Genomic DNA, 13,865 nt, shown 5'->3' on the forward strand with positions numbered 1-13,865 from the left:
AATGGATTACATTTACCTTTTCTAATTAATTAACTTGGAAAAAAAGTACTTTGCATTTATTGAAAAAACGCTTTTTAGTCGATTATCACACACAGTGTTGGTATTTAACAAAAACAGTTTATATATCCGCTTCGGCGTACACGAAAAAGTTGGCTCATATAAAAAGAAATGTTTTTATATAAACCAATCGGCTTTTTAATATTGCATATTAAAAAAAATTGACTGTCTCACAACTAGAGGTGTCTCACAACTGGAGACTCTCCCCTATAATTGTTAGAATTTCATTTTTATGGAGATTAATAATTTTAAATAGTGCTTATTACTTATTACTAATTCTTTTAAATCAATATTAAATGCATTTTTTTATTAAATGCATTTTATATTATTATTATTTTAATAATAATTAATAATTGTAATAATAGAAATTAAAAAAATAATATATCATAATAATATTATTATAATTCACTCGCGCTAACGTTCGTTCGGTTGTATTTAAAGTTACTTGTTTTTATTTATTAATTTATTTTTATTATATTTTGAGATAAGTAAACATTTACTGGACATAAATATTGTAACTTTAATTAATTACTATTATTAATTATTAACTATAACTATCTTCGCACATCATTCTTTCATTCATGCCACAGTTTGACTTTATAGTTGTTGTGTATGCTTTTGCTTCTTTGCCTTCGGAAAATATTGGAAAATATTGTTTGAAAAATCGAAAATATGCAGGTATTTTTTAAGATTTATAATAAAATAATATTTTAAGTTAGAAGATTTAAACGAAAAGTTATGATTAACAAATAAATTTTGTTTTTATATATGCTTTTTTACAACAAATTTTGCTAGACTGATCTTTAAGTAATTCTCATTCTGTAGAAAATGACCTTTAAAATAAGCTCAAGAGCATTAAAAAGTGTTCATAATTTTAGAAATTATTCAAATTTATGAAAAACGTTGAAAATGACGATTTTTTAAGAATATTTTGAAAAAATACTGTCCAAATGACTTCAGTAAGGTCTTATTCTTTTCACAATTTTATCATCTTTCAAAAAATAAAAAGAAAAAAATTTAATTTGCATAAAATTTTGTTTTAAAAGTTTTTTCATTCACCTGAAAATGAGTGGTCTTTCAATTTTGACCGGTAGTGTATTTCTAATAATAATAATTAAACAAAATACATACAATTTTAATTAAATTCGTTAAAAAAATTTGATAAAGAAAAAATTTCACATTCTACAAAAAAGTGAAAAATTCGTCAATTTAGATGAATTTTTTTAAAACAATATTATCACAAAACAAATTTGAGTTCGTGAAAATTTGAACTAATTAAAACAAAAGTGATACAAATTTTCTAAAAATTAATTTTTAAATAATATATGAAGTTAATAAAAGATAAAAATAAATAAGATTACTTTTTCTTATACAAACTTGTATTAATATTAATTAGTTTTCAGCTACAATAATTTATAAATAACTATTTCTATATTTTCGAATGTTAAATTATTATTATTTATATTAATATTGATTGAATTTTAAAAACTTTCAAATTAATATTTCAGAAAAGTTGAAAATTGTAAAAAAATAAAATTTATTATTTTCTAGAATTTTTAACTAAAATTCTTCTCTAAATCAACTATATTTAATAATTTTTGAAAAAGTTCTTTGAGAATTTGAAAAAATTCCCATGTTTGGAAAAATTGCCATATGTAACTTCCATGTAACTTCAAATTATTTTTTTTAAAAATTAAATTAAATTTTTTCAAAAAAATTAATTCTTCAACTTGTCAGTTAAAAGTGTAAAAAATTCAAATTTTCATATATTTTAATTTGAAACCTATTCAAAATTATTCACATAGGTATTTAAATACAGAAGTAAACAATTTTTTGAATAATAATTCTTATAAAGATTTTATCAACAAATTTTTAAATAATTGAATTCTTTTGACGAATTTTAAAATCAAATTTTTAAGAATAATTACATTTTTCTACATAGGAATTCGATTAAAATTAAACTAAAAATAATTAAAATTCTACGACTAGTTTTAATTTAGGAAATTATTTTAATTCCTAAAACAAAATAATTTATTAATAAAAAAAAAATTTTATTCATGAAAAAAGTTTATTATTTATGAAATTAATTGAATTATTGCGAAGAAATTTATAAAAAATTTGTTAATAATTGAATTGCTGTGAAATATTTATTATTTATGAAAATAATTAAATGTTTGAGTACAATTGTGTACAAATTTTTTCTAAATATTTGAATTCTTTTGGGTCTATTAAAATAGTAGATATTGAAAATCATTGATGTGAGCAAAATTTTTGAATGTAATTGATATAATGCTGGTAAAGAAAAAATTGTATTTAATATATCTTAATTTCACGTATTAAAACTGCTTGTATTACTTGTTTAATTATTCTCATATGTATAAAATAATCAGTAATAAGCACTATTTAAAATTATTAATCTCCATAAAAATGAAATTCTAACAATCATAAATAAGAAATATTTGAATTGTGAGAATAAAATTTTTAAATTATCCCGCCATTCATATTTACCAACCATTAAGATTACTTGTACCTTAAGAGAAAGATTTTTTTTTCTTCTACACACATGTTAGTTTAGCGTAGTTGGTTAGGTAGTTGCGTTGCGTCCGTCGAAACCCGCGTTCGATCCCCCGAATTTATTTTCAAGTTTGTCTTCTTTAATATAAGGTTTTTAAAAACAAAAATAGTAGAAACAACTGCGGAAAAAGTATAAATAAGTTAATTAAATAATTTTTTTTAATTTTATGTTTATGAAAAACCCCATTTTGTATAAGTATTAAATATTTATTATTATTTAAAATAATAATTAATGTAAAATTAACGAATAAATTATACAAGAAACTTTCGTTTCTATTTTAGGGGAAATTTTCTAAAAACATTTACTGAAAAATTGTGAAATTAACAGAAATAATTTTAGAGAAACTTCCAAAAAAACTTCCTTAAATTTTTCAGGAAATTTCCAGTCCTTTTTCCAGGAAAATTCCATTGATAATTTTCTGGAAGTTAACAGTGGAAACTTTAAATCTTGAGACATATCAAGTTTCCTGGAAGTTTCCAGGAACTTAACACGTCAAATAAATTAACAGAATAATCATTTATAAAATTTGCTTGTTCTGACCAGAAGAAAGGTTAGTTTTAAATGACTCTCTCTCATTCTTCTTGTTTCAGTGCGGTAGGGATTAAGGTTACATAATATAAAGATAATTGTAAGTAAAAATCAGTTATGACTATTGCTAAATAAATATAATATCTTATTTGGTCTAAACAAGATGTTAAATTGTTCTGAACCCATAGTTCTTATCTGCAATCCCTAATGAAATTCCTAAAAGTCCTAAATTAACAATAGATTAAAAATTAAATTAATCGAGATATAAAGAGAAGAAGAATACTCGATCCCATAAATAAAAACATTTAAATTCATTCTAAGTGGTTGTTGTGAACCGAAGATTAAGCTACAACTTTTGTCTTATTAATTAAATAACGAAGGACCTTATTGAATAACCTATGAAAAAAAATATTGAAAAAAAAATATATATATTATTATATATAAAATATATATAATATATAATATATATATATATAATATATTGAAAAAAAATTCTCACCATTTGAAAGAGCAGAAAAAAACCTACCAAAAACATATAGGTCACCATTTTTTTTTCTTTATTACAAAAGCTACGATTTTTTATAAAACTCACTGTTTATACCAAGAAGACTAGAGACAGGAGGTAAAACTTCGGTAGTGGGGGTATGGCAATGCTGAGTCGCTCAGCTGATGTATGGTCAGGCGTTTACTTTCAAAAAAATTTTTCGCCGCAGTAGACCAGACGGACTTCTGCGCAATCTAACACACGTAAACACGGGAAAATATATTCTATACAAATACAATATGAAATATAAGTGTTTATATTTTCAAACATCTTATAGTTATTAAAAAAACGTTTTAAAAACAAAAAAATGTGTAAACTGTAGCATGAAGTGTATTAAAAGTTAACAAAAAGTAATAGTCATAGTGTTGTGTAGGTTTATCTTGCTTCTTGTTACAACTTTTCACACAGCACGTTTTCGGAATTTTGAACTATTTGAATAACACTTAATTTAATAATCACTCACATTATTTCTATATATCCGTTATGACACACATTGTCAATTGTGTCTCGATTGCACTGATTGCACTTTAAAGTTAACCTCAAATTAAAATCATATCATACACATATGTAAAACATATGGTATACAAGAATTTGAATGTGTGAGTGATGTGCAGAAGCACCGCGCCGGCGACTTTTCGAAACGAAAAACGCCTGGTTAATGAAAGGATCTTGACTCATCCCCACTACCGAAGTTTCACCTCCTGTCTCTAGCCTTCTTGGTTTATACTTATCCAAAATCTTCAACCCCATCCCTCCTACAATTTTTTATAAAATTTCATAATTACTTGGTGGTTTTAAGTACTCATTCATAGTTCTGAATACTGTGAAAATATTAGCCCGATTTAACAACTTGCAATTTTGACATTGGTACACTTGAGAAAATTTTGAGATTTTGAGATTCAAAATTGTTTAAAAACAAATTTATAATTGCAAAACTTGATTTTCAAACCTTCCTTTTTTACTAAAAATTAACAAAAAAATATTTGAATGCGAAAATTTACGCTTAAGAACGTTTGGTGCACATATCAGGCGTGTTTACGCCAGATCGATATCTGTGCACCTCGAGACAAAAAATTCGATATTTCGGTTAGTTTTAAAGTTATTCGTTTTTCAAAAAAAATGTGCTTTAATGTTTAATGCCCGGTAAAATCTACAATTTTGAAAATTTTTAAAAATCTTTTTTTCCTAAAATCTTTTGTCATAAAACACTACCTCTATATCAAGTTTCACAAAAATTGAAAGACCCATGACCAACTTTGATTTTATTGAGAAAATTTGACCCAAGAGTTATCGTGGGAACAAAATTTTGGGTCTACAGACAGACAGACGAACAGACAGAAACCATCGCCAAACCATGTTTTTCGGGTTCAGGGGACCGCAAAACGTAAAGATTTCATAAAATTAGCAAAAGTCAGTTTTTGACCAAAAGTAATACCTACTCATGTGATGAGAATGTAAAAACTGTTTTCGACGATTTTCTTGTGATTTTTTCACTTTTTTAGGAGGTGTTTATTATTTAATAATAACAGTTAGTGAACTATATAAAATTTTTTAAAACTGGCAAGGGTTACAAAAGAAGGGAAGCATGTGTTTTTTTTCTTTGTTGAATCGTAAATTGTAGTAATTAATCGTTTTAATCAATTTCGAAGATGCCCGTGTAGAAAAATTTCGGGGCATTCTGGAGTCCAGTGATTGCCCCAACTAGACACATCTGGACGGTCTAATCTGGACGGTCTAACTGTATGCTATATGGGATTTTTCTGGACGATCTAATTTAGACTGTCTAACTGTATGCTATATGGGACTTCATTGGCATCACTAGAATTCAAAATTTTTAAAGTACAAATCAAAGTACAATCAAGACTTTAGTGCCCGATTTGTCGGTCTTCTTTGAATTTATACATGGATTGTCACTTCAAAATTCAATGGAATAATTTAGTATCTAAAGAATCGTTCAAAAATAAATATTGTAGGTTTATATGAATTATTATAAATAAAATTTTCAATGAGTTTAATTAAAAATTCTAAAGATCTTAGATTTTTGAAAAATGCCTAATAATTCAAATTCTCCTGAAATTAGATAAATTTTTTAACATATTGTATTTGATTAATTATTAAAAATAATTTATCTGTAGAAGAATTTAAGTTAAAAACACTATAAACAATTGAGTGTTGGAGAAGTTACAGATTATTGTAGAAATTTAATTATTTTCAAAAGTAACAAAATTCTACACAGAAATTCAATTATGTTCAAAATTTTTTTTAAATTCTCATCAAAATTTCAATTATCTTTATAAATAATAAAATCGTTCTCTGAAATTCAATTATATTCCAAATTTTTAACAAGATTCTTGGCAAAATAAAATGTTAGCAAAAATATAATTACTTTCATAAATAAAAAACCTTTCACAAAAATTCAATAAGTATTTACAAATTTTTTATAAGTTTCTTCTCAATAATTCAATTATTTTTATAAATAATAAAATTCTCAGAATTTTTTTATTATTAAAAATTTCTTAGTTAATCTCAGAATTTCTTAATTATTTTTAATACAATTTTAATCGAATTCTTCGAAAAGTGTATAATTATACTTAAGAATTCTATTGAAATTCGTCATAAGAATTCAATTATTTAAAATTTTTTTGATAAAACTGAAAGTAATACTTTAAAAAATTGTTTAATGATTATAATTGTAGTAAGAATTATTTATTTAAATATTCATATGTAATAATTAAAATAATTCGGGATTATTATGTGTAATAATTTTAGTCATAGTTTTCACTTCGTCCTTATAAGCAACAGAATATATGATACTGGCATTGATATAGTAAATTAGGAGAGTTCACATCCAGACTTCAGTGGCCGTGCGGTTTAAATACTTCGAGTCGGGTCGTCAAGGGTGGGGGCGTGAGTTCGATCCCACATGCGAGCGGATATTTTTCATTGTAAGTGTTATATAAAATAATAAAATTACTATATTTAATCTGTATAAGTGTTATAAATTATAATTGTAAACATGTTTGTAAATGCCTGTTAAATAGGTAAATGACCTGTTAAAGAATGAATTTAAAAAATTAAAACTGAAATATTGAAATCGAACCTAAAATTTTAAATATTAGCACTGCTCATTAGCCCTGATTAGCTCGTCCAGTCTGGACCAAGGCGTGGTTCGATCGTCACTGGTCTGATTAGCCCATGGTCAGATAGTCTTTTCAGCGCCCAGTTAGAGAATAGACTGTCTTTCTGGCACCACACTAGAACCCAACAATTTTTCTACACGGGGGGAGGGGGGGGGGTAAAAAATGACAAAAATAGGTCTACGTAGTTTATGAACGCTCCCTTATTCAGCTGAGCTAAACAGGCGAGTTAAATACCTCAGCATAAAATAAATATATAAGGCACGCAAGTCTTACTGACGGTGAGACTGGTGCGCACAGTTTCTGCGCACCAAGATTCCTTGACGAGTTCCCGAAAATTTCAGAAACAGTTGCGGCCAGTGCCATGAACTTTACATGAGAAAGTAATGAAAAAGAGACTAATGGACTATTTATAGCTTTTTCTAATACAGTTCCCGAATTTCTTTCAAACATTCATTGATTACCATTGAATGTTCGTCGCTAGTTCAGAGCTGTTACCACGTATCCAAGACTTAGGAAATAATTCCTGAAATATCTGGGAACTTTTTTTCTCCGTGTAGGTTACAATTATCGCCCGACAAAATACGACACTGACTGATTTAAATGACGTGAAATAGGTAAATAAACATTTTTCAACCACTTTTTCTCTAAACACAGACACTTTTTACAAAATAGGCCAACATACAACGAGTAGGAATCTTCTTAATTACCTAAATTCAAAAGATGGTTTAAATTCATGCAGAAACGCGGTTGTAAAATGTAAAATTGGAAAGTGATGGAATGCTAAGAATATAACAGCTGGACCATTGTGCTCTCTGCATGCTTCTGCCCTCTTCTGGCGACTGGCAGTAATCCGCTTCTTGTTGTCTGTCATTACATTACTTTCCAATCATTTCCAATTTTACATTTTACAACCGCGTTTCTGCATGAATTTAAACCATCTTTTGAATTTAGGTAATTAAGAAGATTCCTACTCGTTGTATGTTGGCCTATTTTGTAAAAAGTGTCTGTGTTTAGAGAAAAAGTGGTTGAAAAATGTTTATTTACCTATTTCACGTCATTTAAATCAGTCAGTGTCGTATTTTGTCGGGCGATAATTGTAACCTACAAATTTTACAGACCTTCCTTCACAGACCTTCGCTTTTATTTGGATATTTGAAAATAAAATTAATACTTAATCAATTAAAATGGTTTAAATCTTTTTTGTCACTGATTAACCTAAAACACAATGTACCTAATTCATATAAAAAAAGTTGTGAAATTAACAAATCTCTAAATCAGAGATGTGAATTTATGGCGTTTTCTGGTATAAAGTTTGACAGAATCAAACACAACTTATCACAGTAATTGTGACTATAATGTTTAATTTAGATACACTTATATTTCATTGGACTTCAAATTAATATTATTTCAAGTTTAGAGATTAATTTTTTTCCGTGCACTCTCCCGTACAATTTTTTATTGCAGTCAGTAATTTTAGGAAAATATTATATAATAGTGGAAAAATATTACGTTCATAATTTCGTCATATTAGAATACATTCTCATTATGATGAGAATGTAAAAAGAATGTTGTAGACCGAAAACAGCAAACAATTGAAAATCAGAGACTGTTTCTCCTGTGTAAATGAAATAAAATTGTGAAAATGGTTGGAAAGAATGTTTATGTAGTATAAAAGGAGAAAGTGGCGTGAAAACTAATCGAGTTAAGTTAACGAGCAAAAACCGTTGCTGGTAAGCTTGCGTAATATAACATCGCGTTGCTACCCTTAAGGCTTAAGAGCTTTCCACTCGGGATAGTCTTGAATCTTAAAGTTACCTGAGTGCTGTCTTCATTCATCAGTTGTAGAGCTAGAGCACATCCCCGGGAAAACTGCAATAATTTAACGGCCAAAGTGGGGTTTTTATTTGCCTCAGTATCAACGTTCGATTTTCTTAAAGCTGTCCATTGTCTTAAAGCCTCCTTGTCGTGCTCAACACGACACTTCAATTCTCCTATAAGATTTTTCAGTGATTCTTCATTTGTTTTTTCTAAATTATTTAATAGACTCTGATTATCGATTAGTCGTTGTTGTACTTCACTGTATTTTAGGGATAATTGCCTCTGATGTGATGCCGCTTGCACTCCACTGTCAGCTAAAAAAAGAAATAATCGAAAATTAATTAAATGGTAAAAAAGCATTTTTAATATAGCCAAGGAATATAACTGAGAGGGATTTTTCTTCTTGAGAATTAATTAGAGAAATTAATTATCAGAATGGCTGCACGCTCATGGCCCAAAACATACCAAACTTTAAATCATGATTTTTTTGTAAAAATAAATGTCAGAAAATTAACAAATATATTTTTGAAAGCTTATAATATTCTACGTTAAATGATGTCAGTTTTTTAAAATCCAAGTTGGCGAATCCAAAATGGTGGAAGAAAAAATTAAATCTCGACTGGATTTGCTGGGGACTTGTTACTAGAGATTTTTTATGGTCAGTTATCATAAAACTGATATTAGTTTTTAAAGAGCTGAGCTTTCAGTTAATATCGGAGTTCCATAATACATGAGGCTGAAGTACGCAAAGTTTTTAAAAACAAAAAAGAAAAAATATTGCGACCATATATTTTAATTTGGCTTGAAATTCATGTTCCTTTTTAGTAATTGTATTTTAAGTAACAATTAGTTTCTTAAAAATCTAACTACATAAAAATTAGAGATGAATTTAACTAGAAAAAAATTTCTTTTTTGATTTTTCGTTTTTAAAAACGTGTCGGAGTTCAGCCTCATCATAATACAACATAATATTAATACTACATACTGAATCAGGCAAAAAATATTGTAATGGAGAAATTGAATAATATTGACAATCAGCTACTTCTTAATTAAAAACTTTTATGGAAATTTAATATTAATTTTCTGCTGCGGAAAAGTTTAAACTTTTTCGTCTATTTTGGATATACCATTTTGAATCTTTGAAAACTGATATCAGATTTGTGATCAACGACCCTAAAAAATCTCGACTAACAATTTTCTAGCAAATCCTAGCAATTCTTTTGTTTTTCAAATTGAATACTCCATTGTGAATTTTTTAAAACTAATATCGGATTTGTGATGAACGACCCTGAAAACTCATGAGTACCAAGTTTTTAACAAATTCTATTAAGTTTCAATTGTTTTTCGTGGTACACGCCCAAACGCCCGAAACCACACGCCCGAATCCGTACACCCGAATATATATTTACCCGAATTGACATTTACCCGAATTTTTTTGCCCGAACGTCATCGCCCGAATCCATTTGCCCGAATACATTTGCCCGAAAAATTTCAAAAAGTTTAATTCAATTTAAAAAAATATTAACAATTAGCACGTACACGAAGTATATGCCAAATATATGAAACAAAAGAGTGTTGCTCATTTGTTTATTCGTGAGTAAATTGTCAAAATTTTTTGTGTTCGAATCATCACTCATATAAGACGGGTTCCACGTTAAGTGACCCAGGTCAAAATTTTAAATGTTTGGGATCGGGTAAAAATTTTGCAGAAACAATAGTTCTATTAGATACAATTAAAAATACCAAATATTATTAATTTATTTAAACAAATATAAAAACTGGAGGGGGTCAAAGTTTAAATTTTTGGTCTAACATGGAATATTTGAAAAATTTGTAGTTTCTTTAAAACAAAACGAAAATACGTTTTCTATTTTGGGTTTTTCTGCTGCTTTTCAACACTTTCTAATGGTGTAAACAAATGTAGAGAAAAAAATGTTTGACCTTGAAAAATTAAATTAAAAAATAAAATTTCATTTTTTCTTCAAATGGACAGTTTTTATTTTTAAAAAAAAATTTTTATCATAAAGGTGAGGTTTTTTCCTAAAAAAAATGTATAGGTCAAAACGTGGGACAAGAACTTTTAACTGGTCAAAATAAACATTTACTTCTGCAATCCACCGCCCCTGCGCGTTGTTGGGCTATATATTGTTTATAACAATTGAAATAAATTATTTTATGCTTTATTAATTATCTGGTGGTCATATTGGATGAATTTAAATTTATTTAGATCATGTGCATCAACGGAATAAGAAAATAAACCTCCTTTTTTAAAAAAGTGTATTAATTTGTTAACTTTGATTTAAAAAAAATTATAAATAATTAAAATCTCCAAAATCGGCCCCGAAGGATGTCTTAAGAATTTATTCCCCTTTAATTTAAGACAAAGAACACTCAAATCGGTTAAAAATTGTAAGCTATAGACATTTTTTAATAGTAAATTGTAAAAAAAATTCCACTGTGGGACGGTGCACGGCAGAAGTAAGTGCTTAATTTGACCAGTTAAAAGTTCTTGTCCCACGTTTTGACCTATACATTTTTTTTAGGAAAAAACCTCACCTTTATAATAACATTTTTTTAAAAAAAATAAAAACTGCCCATTTGATAAAAAAATGAAATTTTATTTTTTAATTTAATTTTTCAAGGTCAAACAATTTTTTTTCTCTACATTTGTTCACACTATTAGAAAGTGTTGAAAAACAGCAGCAAAACCCAAAATAGAAAACGTATTTTCGTTTTGTTTTACAGAAACTACAAATTTTTCAAATATTCCATGTAAATTTTTGACCTGGGTCACTTGACGTGGAACCCGTCATAAATTGAAAATTCTAAATTGTCTGTGAAAATGGAAGAAACAGTGGAAGTGGGAGAAATTGTCGGGAAAAAGTTAATAATCGCAGGATACATTTACGTAAGATCGAAACCGTCGAAAAATAATAAATTTTATTGGGACTGTCAGTTGGTTAGAAGAAAAGAATGCAAAGCTCGGGCGATTACAATGCAAACAGCTTCTGAGTTAGTAGTTATAAAAGGCCCAAAAAAATCTCCTCATGAACATCCACCTAATCAGGATAATGTGAGCGAAGGGTGGCACAACCGCTTTCGGATAATGGTGAATAAAAACCTTCCAGATTTGTATGCTTTTTTGAATCAAATACAAAAAGAACAGCAAGACACTGAAACGAGCCTCACAGAGCTGAGTCTTGGACGCAACGTTAGAGCGGCACCACGCAAAACCTGGATCGCACTCCAAAGACGATTACGCACAATAACGGAAGAATACAACAGATATAAAGAAGAAAACCAAATTTTGGAATACCTAACTAATATAGCACATAACATTCAAATATCTTAACGTCACACAATTAAATTTCAGCTACCCTGAAAACCCCCGAGTAACGAGTTTCGATCGAATCCGGTAATTTTTAAAATTTTTGTAGTCGACATTTTGTGTCCACCATTTTGAATTTTTTAAATCTGACTTTAAATTCGAATTCAGCGACCCCAAAAACCTTAGTATACCCTTCGACACTCAAATCAAATTATGTTTATTTTTTTTAAATGGCCACACGGAGAGAAATCTGTTGCGAATAATGCATAGAGTAGAGGTTATGAATATAGCATAAGCACTTACTAGCGAAAAGTATAAGAGGTCCGCCTGAATATCAGTCGACTCCGCCTAATATTCAGGCGGACTCGAGTAATAAATAGGCTCTCTGTTAGGATTTTAGCATCAAAAAATCTATGGAAAAAGTATATGAAAAGTTTCGAGAATTAATCCTAACAGATTTCTCTCCGTGTATATATATATGGCCACTGACACAAAGGTGGCGCGACTTTTTTTGGACATATATGGGCCATGGACTCACAAGGGGTTATTATGCAAAATTTAGATATTTCATTAAGTATTTAAAGCTGATATAATACAGAGGGAAATTTTTATTTTTGAAAAAAGTACAAAATCATGGCATGCAAAAGAGATGCTTATTAATAATTGTTGGAAGAGTAATAAATGAAACACTATTTCATTAGATGTGTAACGTTTCGGCGTCTTGGTTTGACACCATCGTCAGGTCACTGGTAATTTTTTTTTAAATATTAATTATTTAAATAAACAATTTGTTACATTTGTAACGCGTCTCAAATAAAAACGACCGAAAATTAAAACAATAAGTTAAGACAGAACACTGACATCTCGTACGGGTGACAAAACAAGACAAAATTGTTAATAATGCGCCAGACAAGAAACGTTATTTACTTAATTTATCTTTTTTCAGGTAAAAATTACCATAAATTGCTGCTTTATACGATGAATATTACAGAAGACAGATATAGTGTATTTTTTAATTAAGTAGGGCCAAAATAAGTGAAACCGGCCACTTAAAAAATTTTTGTCTCCAATTTTCAAGTTATCTATGATTTTTGGTAGATATATGAGTACACTTTTTCCCCCTACAATATTTAAAAAAAAATTTTATTTTTGAAATAATTAGGTGTTGATAAAGATAATTAAGTGAATTTGCGAGAAACGTGAAGTTTCTAACAAAATAAAAGACGATCTTATTTATTCGTTTGCAATTTTATCTTTTTCCAGAAACTCGAGTCGATTTTCGTCTGCATTTTGGCAGAAAAATCTACACAATTTCTATAATATTGGATGTTACTAATTTTTCTTTTTTTTAAATTATTCCTTGGAGTTTTGCGCATCAATACATCGTAATTTAATCTTTCAAAAATATTGAGAACATTCTTCAATTTGCAATTGTTTAAAAGAATTGTTAATAACAATTATAAATTTTTATTTTTTAGCAATCGCTTTATTTAATCCTTGAAGTATAGACTTTAAGCTTTAATTAAAAAAAAAATTCACTTCATTATCTTTATTTGTTTCAAAGTAATAATAAAATGACCCAAAACTTCAACACCTGATTACTTCAAAAATAAAAATAATTTTTTTCTGAAAAATATTGTAGGGGGGAAAGTGTACTCATATATCTACCAAAAATCATAGATAACTTGAAAATTGGAGACAAAAATTTTTCAAGTGGCCGGTTTCACTTATTTTGTTCCAGTACAATATTAACCCGTTGACTGTCGCTGACGCATATATATGCGCAAAACTAAACTGGCCAAAAGTGTTCATGACGCATATATGCGCAACTCAAAAAAGGTGATTAAAAACTTCTTAAATGTTCCTGAAACCGGT

The 13,865-nt window shown here is 28.1% G+C and overlaps 2 protein-coding genes across 4 annotated transcripts in view; one reads left to right on the forward strand and one right to left on the reverse strand.

Annotated features, from left to right (window-relative positions):
* The window catches only part of LOC122513098, a 162,233-nt gene that overhangs the window by 135,196 nt on the left and 13,172 nt on the right, over positions 1–13,865 (forward strand). The gene's annotated exons all lie outside the window — the stretch shown is intronic.
* Positions 1–13,865, reverse strand: part of LOC122513097 — a 190,944-nt gene that overhangs the window by 107,411 nt on the left and 69,668 nt on the right. For all 3 annotated transcript variants that reach the window (XM_043629347.1, XM_043629346.1, XM_043629348.1), the window contains exon 3: positions 8,660–8,976. In XM_043629347.1, coding sequence (XP_043485282.1) covers positions 8,660–8,976 — 317 coding nt within the window. The remainder of the gene's footprint in view (positions 1–8,659; positions 8,977–13,865) is intronic.

This window comes from Leptopilina heterotoma, unplaced genomic scaffold (genome assembly GCF_015476425.1).
Source record: "Leptopilina heterotoma isolate Lh14 unplaced genomic scaffold, ASM1547642v1 Lhet_134, whole genome shotgun sequence".
Lineage (NCBI taxonomy): Eukaryota > Metazoa > Arthropoda > Insecta > Hymenoptera > Figitidae > Leptopilina > Leptopilina heterotoma.